We start from the raw sequence: 13,330 nt of genomic DNA on the forward strand, positions 1-13,330 counted from the left end.
CTGGTTAAGAAAAACACAGTTATTTTTACTTTATATTAAGAAAATTAGAGGAAAAAAAGTACTTTAAAATATCTGACATATTTATGGAGTCCCACCATCAGGTAACACCTGGATCCCCTTTTTCTGCTGATTATTGTTTTGTGTTGTTGAACTTTTATCTCCAGGAAATTTGGGCCCATCTGTACTTGAAGTCGTCTTCCCCGATGTACTCAAATTCTAGCATGAAAAAGGAAAATGTGACATTAGAGGTGTTAAATATCTAAGTTTAAATTCATCAACATCTTGCTAGTCGTCCACTATTGTATTTAAGTTAGTAGTAATTACCTGTTTTCTACTCGAAAATTGTATCCCCATAACTGCCTCATGGAAAACAAACAAATCCCGTGTCTACTGTCTACATCTGAGCATTTAAAGGGCAAGAAATCCCGAGAAAATTAGTATTTTTTTTTTTTTAAGATCTCAGTCATAGATCACAGGGAGTAAAACATGAAAAATATCTTTGTCTTTCTCAGGGTTTTATGCTTTGTGGATGCACACTTCTACATAACAGAGTAATTACATACTACAATACTAAAAATATTACAAAGCAACCTCAACGATAAACTAAGAATGTATCAAGTTTCAATATTCACACTTATTTCTGTCCTTACCCAACAATCTTCTTTAAGCCCATCATACATACAAAAAGAAAAAAGCTCTCTGCCATAAATGTTGAAATAAACACACTTGTTAAATCAGAAGCTGAGTTTGCTGAATCAACACAGGTATAAAAATGTGCATAAAGATTCTTCAAGGAGAAAACTTACTCAAGAAAAACACAGCTCCTTAGAAGTCTATATTATCAAACTTCATGGGATCCAGCTGACAGGGACTACAATAAAAGTCTAAATTAACTGACAAGTTCAACAGAAATTTGCAAACCTATATGAAATAGGAAAAAAATGGCTATCTTCTAATTTATAAAGCTTTCTACATTCTTCAGAAGTTAGATTATTACAGTGCTCAAATAGTTCTGTGGCAGCATCTAGTCAGTAGCTATTAGTGTAGGGCAAATCTAAAGGGAGAAAACTATATCCCTCACATCCATGTCCTCAGCTACTTACAGACTTGCTGTCGTCATTACTCGACGTTGGGTCTTTATAGCTGGAGCCAGGTAGTGCTGGGAAATCTTCGTTGTGTATTGAGAAGTCCTGGGATTGCTCATTTGCAGGTTTTGTTACCATTCCAACTACGCAATGAAAATAATCAAGAAAGCTGTAATTGAATCTGTGATACTGTCTTATAAACTATATAAGAAGCTAACTTTGCTTATCACAATATACCAAAAGTTCTTTTTAAAAGCACGTGAACTGATAACTCAAAAATTAATATTCAGGATAATGATAAAGAATGAAATTTTGATTTACTGCTAAAAAAATGCAACATATAAAGCATACAAGGAAAACAAGTGGTAATCCTGTAATTCTAATCTAATGTTATATAGGTGCTTAAAATAGTATTTGATATATTGGTAATAATATTTAAAATGCTGGCTTATAGGCTAGCTTTAAATATCTCACTACATGCCATAAACACCAGTTAGCTGTCAAATGAAAATGAATATAATAAAATTTAAAAGAACATGTCAGTATTCTACTTAAAATTGACTTACAGAGTGAGCAATTTGCAACCAATTATAAAACAATTCCACTTTATTTCTCATTTTCTTGGACTCCATGTTACAGATGTAAAACATGCAAGAACTGGGAAATACTCTTCCCACTATACTTGTCATTAGTCGGGCCCTTATTGGAGAACAAAATCCAGTTTGGGGCTCCACAATTCAAGAAGGAAATGGAGAAACTAGAGATGGTCCAAGGAGAGCAACGGGAATGTTTAAAGGGATGAAAGAAAGGACCTATGGGGAAAGGTTAACAACATTAGCGTCTCAACTGAGAAGCAAGCAGCTAGGCACGCAACTTCAGGGCACAGCACATTCTCTTATTTTGGGAAAACAGATTTGGAAGGTTTAAGATATACATGATCAATAAAGTTTTTCCTCCACACATTATTTCTATTCATATGCAGAAGTATGGAACTTGAAACCCTTATGGAGAAAATATTAGCTCCATTTTAAAATAACTGATGAAGAAATTCATCTAATCATTGCCTCGATCCCAGCCTCTATCAGATCTCATCCACGAGTAACAACAATCTAGCTATGCTGACATCACAAATGTTTCTGTCTCCGTTGTTATACTGTCACTGCAAATGCTTTTCTTAACATTGTTATTCAGGCTCTACTACCCGAATCTCTTAACTTATAGACTGTAAAAAAGAGTGACTGGGTTATTAATCATAGCCAAGAATCTACAGAAATACAGAATCATAAGCACTGGTTCTCACAGGCTTTTCAAGAGGGCATTTGCCAGTATGCAGAAACGTGTGCCACATGGATGGCAGGATAGCCAGTGCTGCACACAGCGGTCATTAGCGTTGATAAATGTCCTATCTGAATAAGTGCCCTCAGACTACCCTCCTCCTGACATGAGTCTTCCAGGCCCCAGTGTGACTCAGGAGACCTCTTCACTCAGAGAGAGATCTCAACGCAGTTATTATTAGTCACCAGGGATATATTCTCTTAAAGGGGAGGGGGAGGCAACTAACAAAAGCCAAGTCACAAAACCAATCACATATAATAAATTAAGGCACATAGAATAGAAGAAATAACTTTTGAATAGCAATGAAATCAAGTACTTAGATTTCTGTACTAAAGTTTACTACTCAATTTTGCTATTGTAGATATATGGAAAGAAAAACCAATTTTCAAATTAAGATTTCTGACAAAATAGAGCTAACCTGGTTTGAAACATAAATGCATACAAGCATGCACACATAAACACGCATGTGTGTAGTACACATGACTGTAACCTTTAGTTGGCCATCACTAAGAATATGAATTACCGTAAGGGGCTCTTCCAGCCAAGGGGTTTATTAATGGAGTTGGGTTGCCACTTCCTTCCCTTCTATTCCGGTCTGCTAATGCTGGGAAATCTGAAAGGTCCAATCCTGTCACATTTTCACTGCCATCTAAATGATAAGAGATAATACTTGTTACTGATTCCACAAACATCTACAATGACACACAAAAGCCAAACATCTCACTGGAAACAACAGTGTCGTCTTCTTTAATAGTGCAGTGTGGTGTTGTAGGCACATGACAGTGGACACACATACTGTGGATTCTGTGGACTGATTTTGTGTCATGGAATGAATTCCCTAATAACTGAGGAAAGCATTCTACAGCCAGCATCTTAAAACACCCAAGTCTGGAGATGTAGAAAAAGAGAGGAGTTGTACATTATTTCCCCCTGTTGGAAGAGGGCAATAAAACTTAGTGCTTCTTAGGGAACAAGAACTACACTGTTTAGCTGTAACTGCTCTTTTCATTCAAACTGGATGGAGCAAGATCTAGATGACTTGGGAGCTTCAACTCTAAGATACGATGACATTAGCTCTTGCAAAAGTCCAGAAAGATTTTGAGGCAAACAGAGGAAGCCCTGAGGACTTCTGTCATATATACTTTAGTTTGAAACAAAAATGTGTACACATGTATGTGTTTGTTAGCTCCATGCAAGGATGGACTCCTAAGTATCAGGAGTAGGTGGGGAATAAAGATCAAAACCCAGAACTTTATATTGCCTGTTACACAGTAGGCGCTCAATAAATATATGGAATAAAGATGTATGTATTTGTTTTATATTAAACTGCTACCATTAGACATAAACATTTAACCCAACTTCTCTACTTTGGCTATTTTAATTATTTTTCTCTCAGCCTTTCATGTTCTTAACCTGTATTCTAATTTTGAACCACTTAATTTTCTACCTACAATTTAACTGTATACAATCATTCTTCTTTATCTTGTGCCTTGTTTTATAAGCATGTATAGATTTAGGGCTGCTTTCCAATTAATTTTGATTTTTCTGAAAAATTTCACAATTAAAAGCATCATAACTACTATTCTATAAGTAAGTTCACTTATTAAACCAAGGAAGGTGATAATTTAAAATTACAACTATAAAGGTCAAGATAAGCCATTTCTCATAAATTATTTTTTTAATTTCCATTAAAAATACAATAAAGCAAAATAAATTAAAATTTTATTTACTGATTAATTTATAAGTTAGTATCTCTCATATTATGACTAATTATAAACTTCTTCAAGTAAAAATTAAATTTTAATACATAACATTAGATCTTTCCATGTCTAAATGTCAAGTATTATGTGAGAATATATTTTAACCAACAATTTATAATTTTTCAACTAGAAACTTAAGTCTTGAAAATAATTTTTCCAGTATAAAATCCAAGAATTTAAAATTTTGAGACTTTATAGTAGCATATAAAAACACTGAATTGCAATGTGAGAGGCAGCCAGACCTCACACACTGGGTATGAAAAGTGTGCTCTTTAAAGGTGATCAAGTATAGGACTTTGCTTAAGAATTAGAAGGTTGACGGATTTTAAAGTCACACCCAGAAAACTATAATTTTCAAATGCTTATAGACTTCCATTCTGTCAATGGTTTTAATCTTGGCTGGTCCGCTTCAGTTGTTCAACAAGCCACCAGAACATGCAGAAGCTAGAAGCCTACAGCTACCACAGGGCTTCCTTTAGGTCTTCTCCTGCGGCGTATGCATGCTACCTTACAACCTCTCCTCTTACTGCCACCTTCACGTACAGAGTGCCCAGGAACACTAACTCTGGTCCTATAACCATGGCAACACCACTATTTTCTCATCACCAAAGCACCTAGAGGCAAGGCAAGCCAGCAATACCTACCACTCACTCCCTGTTTATTTCCTGCTAAAGCAGTTGCTAAAAGAAACCAACAGACTTTAGTTTTTGCCAAAAATCAAGTTAGTTTCCAGGTAGCTCAATCTTATAGATAATACTGAATCAAAATTCTTAAGGATTAAATGTGAAAATTTTCATTAAAGCTATTTTTAAAAATGAAGTGCGTCCTACGATTGACAGATTCTCTTCAATCCATGTATCTAAAATCAAAATGTCCTACCATTCAACCTAGTCTACACTCTTGTTAACACTCAGTGATAGGGCAAAGGACAGGAAACATTTTGAAGAAAAAACCCAAGATTCTGAGGCACAAATATGGTCCAAATTAGTATTTACTCTCTTTAGATGTTACAAAATAACTGTGATAATAATTGTGCAAGGCCAAGTTGGGGAAAAAAACATTTACTTTCTGATGTTTTCTTAAATCCTATCCCTGACAGTTTTCCACTAAACTAAATTCTGTTTAAAACAGTAAAATCCTGCTGCTATTCAGAGACCAGTGCGCCGACTTGCTTGTATTTCAGAATTCTACTGTACTTTCATTAGGGTGCTAGCTCCAGAGTAAGCTTACCTGTTCCATTAAAAATGTTACTTGATAAGGAGTTATTCATTCCAAATGCCTGATTCCTGTTCATTCCAAATCCAGACATACTGGGTACATAGAAAATAATTTTAGATATACAGTAAGAACACTAAGTTTGAGATGAAGAAAAATAAAAGTATATGCTTTGGGTCTCCTCATATAAAACATCAATATGTTTCAAAACCAATGCTAATTTGAGAATAAAATCTTTATTTCAATTTTAAAAATTCTCTAAAATTCTTCAATGAACAAGAAAGAAACAATTTAAACAAATAAATTTTAAAAACCGAAAAAGAAACTTGGTTATTACTGTTGAAGAACAGAGATTAAGAATCCATTCAGAGCTGACAGTGAGCTACCTTGTTGGGGAAATGCACCAACCTCGACAGTATGCAGGTAGGGTTTAAGATTTCCCTCCCAAACCATTCATTCCTGACTTGTAAAGCTTGCTTTTCAGTGCAAGCCTTCTCTTTACAACCCGGTCTTTCCCAACTATTCTTTCCCCTGAGTCTATGTCCTATTCATTCTCTGCCCCCTGGTGTTAAAATTTCAAGGTATTCAATAAATGTTGAGTTGACCTGAATTAAACTGACTAGGTACTTAGAAAACTGAATTCAGTGTTCTAAAACTCATCACTCATATCTTAAATAGAGCTTAGTTTTCATCTACTTAACAGAAAGAAAAAAAAACCTCCCTATAGTACTTCCATTTTTGAATTAATGCGTAACTTGATTTCTGCAAATAATTATAAATAACTACTTTTTGTACAAACATAAGCAAAACAAAAAAAAAACTGTATTCAAAAGACCAGATAATCAAGGATGTCGATAAGAATTATTAACAAGATTCTACAAAGAAACTTTATCATTAAATGGTCTTCTCAGAGGTTAGTATCCCAGTGCAGAACAGGACTAAGCCTCTGAAGATGACAAGTGTAACTTTTCTGTCTAATGCAGTAGAACCAGCCACCTCTTGCTAAGCTATGCGGCTAATGGACCAATAGTCCACAGCAAAGATAGCGAGTCAACAAACATTTCTGCTGTTATACTAGAGCTGCTGGTTGTACAGGCACCTTCAAACACAGATCTAGTACTCAACTGAAGCTTTCTCATAGTGAAAACAATTTATAAGGCGTACACATAAGCAGAAATTCAAGTTTTATTACAGTGACATTTTTTGCAAAGTACTTTTTGAATAATTAAAATGTGAAATACAAGAAAGTAAAAATTTTAAAATATATTTAATGAACAGGAATGCAGAGTGGATAAAGCCTAAGCAACACAGCTGAGAAGCTATCAAAAGTTGTGATAACATGTTGCAAATAATTTCTTAAAAACTTAGATAAAAATGACAGAATACTGTAGAGCCTACATGAAACAACTGGAGCTTATGGGCTACAGGTTGAACAGGAAGTATGCCAAGCACCCACTGTAGTGCGGACTGACAAGAAGAAAGTGAGGTGGATGGGACAGCAACAACTACACAAGGGCCTTTCTGCCACAGTTTCCACGGAAACTAAGTATAAACACATATGTGACACGTGACTCAAACTCATGCTGCTTTGCAAGAAACCTTTAAATTTCAGATATAACTCTCCTGTTACCCCAACAGCTTCAACATACTAGCAAAATGAGTCACTGTTCTTATTCCTACAATACAAAATAAAAAAAAAAAATCACCAGCTAATTTTTTCTGTTTTCAATCTCTAGACATAAAATTTAAAAGAACCCTGTTCTGAAATAGTCTACATATACTTGTGAAGTTTCCTTAGTAAGTACCCAGAGTATTTTAGCTCAGCAGGCAGCTATACAATGCACAATGGAGGTATGGCAGTCACAATCCAGCATGTCTTCCTCCAGTCATATTCATGAACCCAGAACTCTTAGCACACAGTGGATAAACTTTACCTAATAGTAAAAGGATAAAACAATAAAAATGTGCCTGGTGACAACCCAAGAACATTCCTTTTCTAATTCCAATCAACAAAAGATTTTAACATCTTATGTAAAATAAAACCATCTTTCCAAGGGAATATGTTCTGAGTCTGTGGAGGGTTAAGAATTATGACAGGTAACTTTGTTCACAAATATACGATTAAAACACACCTATGAGACAGAAGCCACAACTCAAAAACAAAGTATTGCACATGGAAAGGCAAACCGGAGGATGGACACCCCAAAGACAAGGACATGCAGTATCAGTGAGCATCTTACCTGTTCACAGTAAAAGGCTGTCGAGAAGGCTGCTGCTTTGGCATACATATTATGCTTGGCGAGCTTCTGTTGGGGCTACCTAACCCTGAACTGCTCATGCTATTTGTCCTGCTAGGAATTCCAATGCCCTGACCAACCTGGGAGTGGTTCATCATATTCCTAGGATTCATAGGCAAAATACCCCTGAAAAAGAAGTCCATTATACTAAATAAGCTCTCTAGAATCACTCATTAAAGTCTCTACAATCAATCAATTGCTCTAACCCTACAATTGCAAATACACATTCCAGCCGCATCCCTAACTTTATAGTGGAACTAAAAAAGGTGCCATCAGAGAACTATTGAGACAACTATGATATAAATTATAAAAGTTTTCCATATATATATATTTAGAATAATTTCATTCAATTATTCTGCCCTCTTGATAATAATATACATAATCTATGTTATCTGTCTTCTTTTACTGTAAGTAAACGAAAGATGTGTGGTGAGGGAGCAAGAAGGAAGACAGTTATCTGGGAGTGACTAAGTCACACATCTTTAAGGAAGAGGTACACAGCTTTTTGTATAAGCTCCCCAAGAGGCAATTAAACCTTGATCTATTCAGATAACAACTAGCTTAGCTCCAAGATCAAAATGCTATCACTTTGCAATGAAATAAAATGAGTACATAGGTACTGTTTTCTGAGTGCAAGGCACTGAACCAGAAAATCAAGTAGTTAATGACCATAGTAAAAAATTAAAAGCTTGCTTACTCTATAAAATACATTCTGAAAATACTCTGGTCCGTTAATAAATAAATACCTGCTTGGAGATGGAGGCGTGTGAAGTGACATTGTTGGTACCCCTGTTGTTGGCGTGACGTGGCTCGGTAACTGAGTGCCTTGTGATAAGCTGCGATTTAACTGAGGGGTATTGTTGCTCATCCCCCTCATTGGAAGGCCTAGTGCACCTAATAAGAGAATTCAGAAGAAGGAAACTCATTGCCATCAGGAGTGAAATTGATGTCCATCTTCTGGAGTTGGCAATTTAAAACATGTTAAAATGACCTATCATTCAACTCACTGCAAAAGGACTCTAATTTTAACAAAAATTTTAGTCTGAAATTTAATATTTTGATTATGTTTTTATAGTTTTCGTATTTCTATTTTACAATAAATTATGTAAATAATTATAGCAAATAAAGTGTTACATAATACAAATGGATGTTGCTCTCAAATTCATTAAGGGCATATTTGTGAAACTAGCACATGCAAATATGCCATTAAGAAATTCTGCAATATTGTGTTTTAATTTACAATTAATGTACATAGAAAAGACAATCATTCCCACTTTGTCATGGTATCTTTAATATTATATTATCCTTTGTAAATTCATTTTAGAGAAATTTATTATTAATACATATAACATTACAATTTTTAAAAACCCAACATATAATATTTAGCAGCTATTAAAAAGAAAACCCTAATCTGATATAGGTATAATTTTAAAAACTGGTATGATTTAAAAGTATTTCAAAGTATAATGACACTATATTTTTCAAGCACATTTGGAGCCAGATACAGGGATAGACATGTTCTACAGGTATACTTTTTAAGACTACTGTGTTTTGCCATTCTGATATAAAGTTCAAAAGTATTAGTCAAATTGGACAAACGTCTTTGGAAGTGTTTGGCATGTTCACTGTTTCCGGCCGTGTGAACTGTTTTGCGATTCGGATGGAGAGTTGGTGTCCTACACTGCCCCCTTTTCCCTGTCCTCTCTCCAGGCACAGTGTCGTTCAGGTTACCGCCCTGTCTGTCCACGAATGCCTCGCTTCCTTCTCCATCTTTCTGAGCCACGTGTTTCAGTGCTTTGTTTGCAGCGTGCTAACTATTTGATACACTGGTCAATCAAACTTATATTAAACTAGAAGTTAAATAAAACACGACATAACTCATCAGAAAACAATGACTTTAGAGGTGGGGATTGAAGGTATTTTTCCTTATGGTTTCAGTTCTGGGTCTAAGCATTTCAAAGACCTGAAGAGTCTATGACTTCCACAGAAATAGAGCACTACGTACACTGACCTTTCTCTCTGTCTATGCATTCCACGTAAGTGAAGTACTATACATACTGTACTTTTGCCAAACATCTGCAGAATTTATCTTCTGGCATCACAGAGTGCTCAGAGACTGCACCGAGAGCCAGCTGAAAGCGGTCAACCTCACACTTCCAAGTATCTGGAAGGGACTGGCCTAGCATACGTGATCTTGTCACTATTTTATTTGTGTCTAGACACTCTACTGCTTGTGACTTTAGGAATGCTACTGCCTACTGTCATTTTCTCTAAACCTGGGACAAAAATAAGGAAGAACAGAGTTTAAAAGCCAGCCTATGCCCTCCCTCAATCATACAGTTTCCCTGGAGGTGCTGTGGATGTCTCCCACAATAAACCCATCGAAATGGCATTTTCCCTAAGACACATTTCCTAGGTGCCCAGTATGTGGCAAACATCATCTGAGCTGCTAGGGAAATAGCAGTAAAACAGAAAAGGCTCCTAACCTCAGGTGCTTAATTAATCTCTACTTCTACACAGTATCTTAAAGTCAGCTCTAGATGAAAACTTCCAACAGGTGTGCATTTGCCAGTTACTCATCGCCAAAGTTACACACTTCCAGATGTTACAGACCCCCTACTCTGTCTACATTTTACAGATAAGAAATCTGATCCCCAGATAAGTCAACTGACTTCTCCGAGGCGACACAAAGAACTAGGGCTAGAATTTGGATCTCTTAACTCCTCGTGTTCTTGAGGGCAGTACTACTAAGGCAGAACAACGGTGTTCACAGCGTGAGTGCCTAAGACCTTTTGTCTACTTTCCCTCCCTTTGGATGTGTCTGTGCTGTTGGCTGTCCCTCTCCTCTCCCACCATCCTCTCTGCTGCCTGTCCACTCTCTCTTCAGCTTAGCCCTCTCCTTCCTTTCTTCCTTCCTTCCTTCCTTCTTATTCTCCTTACTTTAATTACCCACTCTAAGTCATACCTTCAAATTTCACTGTTTTGCCCTTTTAAAGAAATTAGTAGACCCCACAAAAAGACTTTGTTTCTTGTCTATAGTGACTTTCCCTATGTGTATTTTTCTGTCTGTAAGAAGAAATAGTGTACATAATCTGAATACTGCAAACACTCTGGCCAAGAAAACAACAAGTAATGTGCTTTATTCAATTAAAGACTGGACAATGCTAATTAACTTATATTGATAAGTAGTGAAGGGGGTCAATAGGAAGTAAAGAGTGTGTTTGAATTTTAGCCTCCAAATTCAACCTTGGTTAAACAAAGAATAAATGTAACACATCTTTTTTATTTTGTTGAAATATTCATGAAAGATGAAAAGAAAATACATATTACAAACGGTATCACCAATTCTTAAATATTTAATAGGGTTAGCTGAAATTTGACTTAAAAATTGAAGATCCTTAAAACAGTAACCCTAAATGAAAGTACACAGAAATTTAATTTTAGAAGACAAAGTATATTGAAAGTTATTACACTTGAGCTACTTGAGTCAAACTATGACTAACTGGATAGGTTCGGGGGGGGAAGAAAATTTAATCTAGCAGAAAATCATCTCTATAAAATATCAGGACAAGAACAGAGCATACAAGCTACAGATAGAACCCTCATTGACTGTTGGTGGTGTAAGTGAAAGACAAAAGGTAAGGAGACAAGTCCGCGTACAGAAGTTTGTTTCTGTCTGGGAGGACACTGCCTGGTTAACCAAAACTATCTGTTTTAATTCCTAAACAATCTTTATAAGGAAGACATTCTTTTATCCCCATTTTTACACATAAGGAATGAAAAAACAAAAAAATGAATTTAAAAAGTTATAGCTTTGGATCAACTTCTTTCAGGAAGACTAATATATATATATATTCTAAATCAATTCCTACCTCTTATTTGATATGATGCTGATAATGAACTAAATTCTTCATGGATCCTTTTTTCAGAAATCCTAAAAAAATTGATTTAAGCATTCCAAGGGATTGGTGACAGGTCCAGTGGGTAACGCTGTCCTCAGGACTGACCCCCTGACCCAAATTCTATCCCTAGAATTCAAGTGGTACAAAGAAAGAACTGCCTCTCGAAGCTGTCTTCCAGTGTGCCCCGATTCAAAAATGCACACACACTAAGCTTTTGTAATTGATGAAAAATTTAAGTATATCATGATTTTTTTTTAAGAGAGCAGCCTCACACCAGTATCTTAAATACTTACAGCAAGTTGTGCTATCTAAAGAAGTCCTTGCTAAAGATAAACTGTATTAATAACCAAAGGGGAAAGTTCAGTTACAGCACCAAATGCCTGAATACCTGGCACCCATATCAGGCCTTTCTTTCCATTATACCAAGGATCAAGACTTCTATAGAAATTCACTGTTGTGCCCAAACTCACAAAAGACATACATAGTCTAAAGCGGGGCTTGATCTCCATGACTTTATCTACAACCTTTCCTGCATTAATTTTCTAGGTAAAATCATTTCATTATGGTATTTCTGTCACAAAATCCAAAGAATTTAGAACAAAATAAAAAAATTTCCACCAAGTTATAAACTAGGAACTAAAACAAGCCATTACCCCGTTTAACATCACAGCAGCGAACTAGAGAGACAGACACCTCAGGGCCATTAGTAATGCTCTCAGAGAGGACCTGAGTTTGGTCCTCAGCAGCCACAGTTAAAAGGTTACAGCCATCTGTAACTCCAACTCCAACAAATGTGACACCCTCTGGCTCTGCAGGCTGCATAGACGAGTGCACATAAACTTACACACACATAAACATATACATAAAAACTCAAGCCTTTTGAAAACCAGATCTCAAGCAATGAAGCAGGAAGCCATCAATACAGTTTCTGTTTCGACTTCAAAGTACTTTCACAATTAACATTACTTGCCAGTTTTTTAGAGCAAGCTGCTAACTTTTGCTTCTTCTTTACAGAATAACTCAACTTTCCTAGAGCTGCAACCCTCTAACACAGCTCTTCAAATTTCCATCATAAAATTATTTTTGTTTCTACTTCATAATCGTAATTTTGCTACTGTTTTGAATCATAATGTAAATACCTGATATGTAGGATATCTGATATGTGACCCCTGTGAAAGGGTCATTCAACTCATAAGGGGTCGTGACCCACAGGTTGAGAACTACTGCCCCTAAACCATCCAGGTGTTTTCAAAAGATACAGCAAGGGTCTCGGGTATTCTATGTTATTAAGTACACAACTTAAGTCTTTACAACTCTGTTAAGGACCCCACAGAAGAAAGTTCTTTTAACCTTAGTTAACATTTCATTGCTCAGACACTCTATGATTAATCATCCTCCTTCATTCCCCCCTCTTCTCCAATTTTTCCCTGTAACTTCACTATTTACATTCTCTGACTAAGATAAGAATGCCTTTCCTTCTCTGGTGCAACTAAAGTACATACATAAATCTAAGGGTTAAATAAGAGGGCATGCACAATACTTCATAGGCTTAGGACTAGAAACAGTCTCCTGGAGGCTGTATGAATGCAATAGTGACCATGATTTAAGTGGGGAGATAAATGGTGGTGGAAATGTTGCAAAATCAGGTGGCTAGAGATAGCCTGACAGTCAAGTCTGCATAGGCACATGACAAGGTACATGATGCCACCTACAGCCCCTGATGCTCAGGAGGCCTT

At 36.1% G+C, this 13,330-nt stretch overlaps 1 protein-coding gene across 15 annotated transcripts in view; it reads right to left on the minus strand.

Moving 5' to 3' along the window:
- Cnot2 (CCR4-NOT transcription complex, subunit 2) overlaps window positions 1-13,330 on the minus strand; it is a 101,065-nt gene that overhangs the window by 12,501 nt on the left and 75,234 nt on the right. For 8 of the 15 annotated variants that reach the window (XM_006241369.4, XM_039078720.2, XM_017594741.3 and 5 more), the window contains 6 exons: window positions 8,439-8,586; window positions 7,636-7,818; window positions 5,411-5,490; window positions 2,944-3,069; window positions 1,104-1,228; window positions 96-216 (listed from right to left, as the gene is read on the minus strand). In XM_006241369.4, the coding sequence (XP_006241431.1) occupies window positions 96-216; window positions 1,104-1,228; window positions 2,944-3,069; window positions 5,411-5,490; window positions 7,636-7,818; window positions 8,439-8,586 (783 nt within the window). Of the gene's footprint in view, window positions 1-95; window positions 217-1,103; window positions 1,229-1,651; window positions 1,898-2,943; window positions 3,070-5,410; window positions 5,491-7,635; window positions 7,819-8,438; window positions 8,587-13,330 lie in introns of those variants that run through there. The other 7 variants (XM_039078732.2, XM_039078728.2, XM_039078730.2 and 4 more) reach the window with 4 other exon arrangements.

Source organism: Rattus norvegicus, chromosome 7 (assembly GCF_036323735.1).
Source record: "Rattus norvegicus strain BN/NHsdMcwi chromosome 7, GRCr8, whole genome shotgun sequence".
Taxonomy (NCBI): Eukaryota; Metazoa; Chordata; class Mammalia; order Rodentia; family Muridae; genus Rattus; species Rattus norvegicus.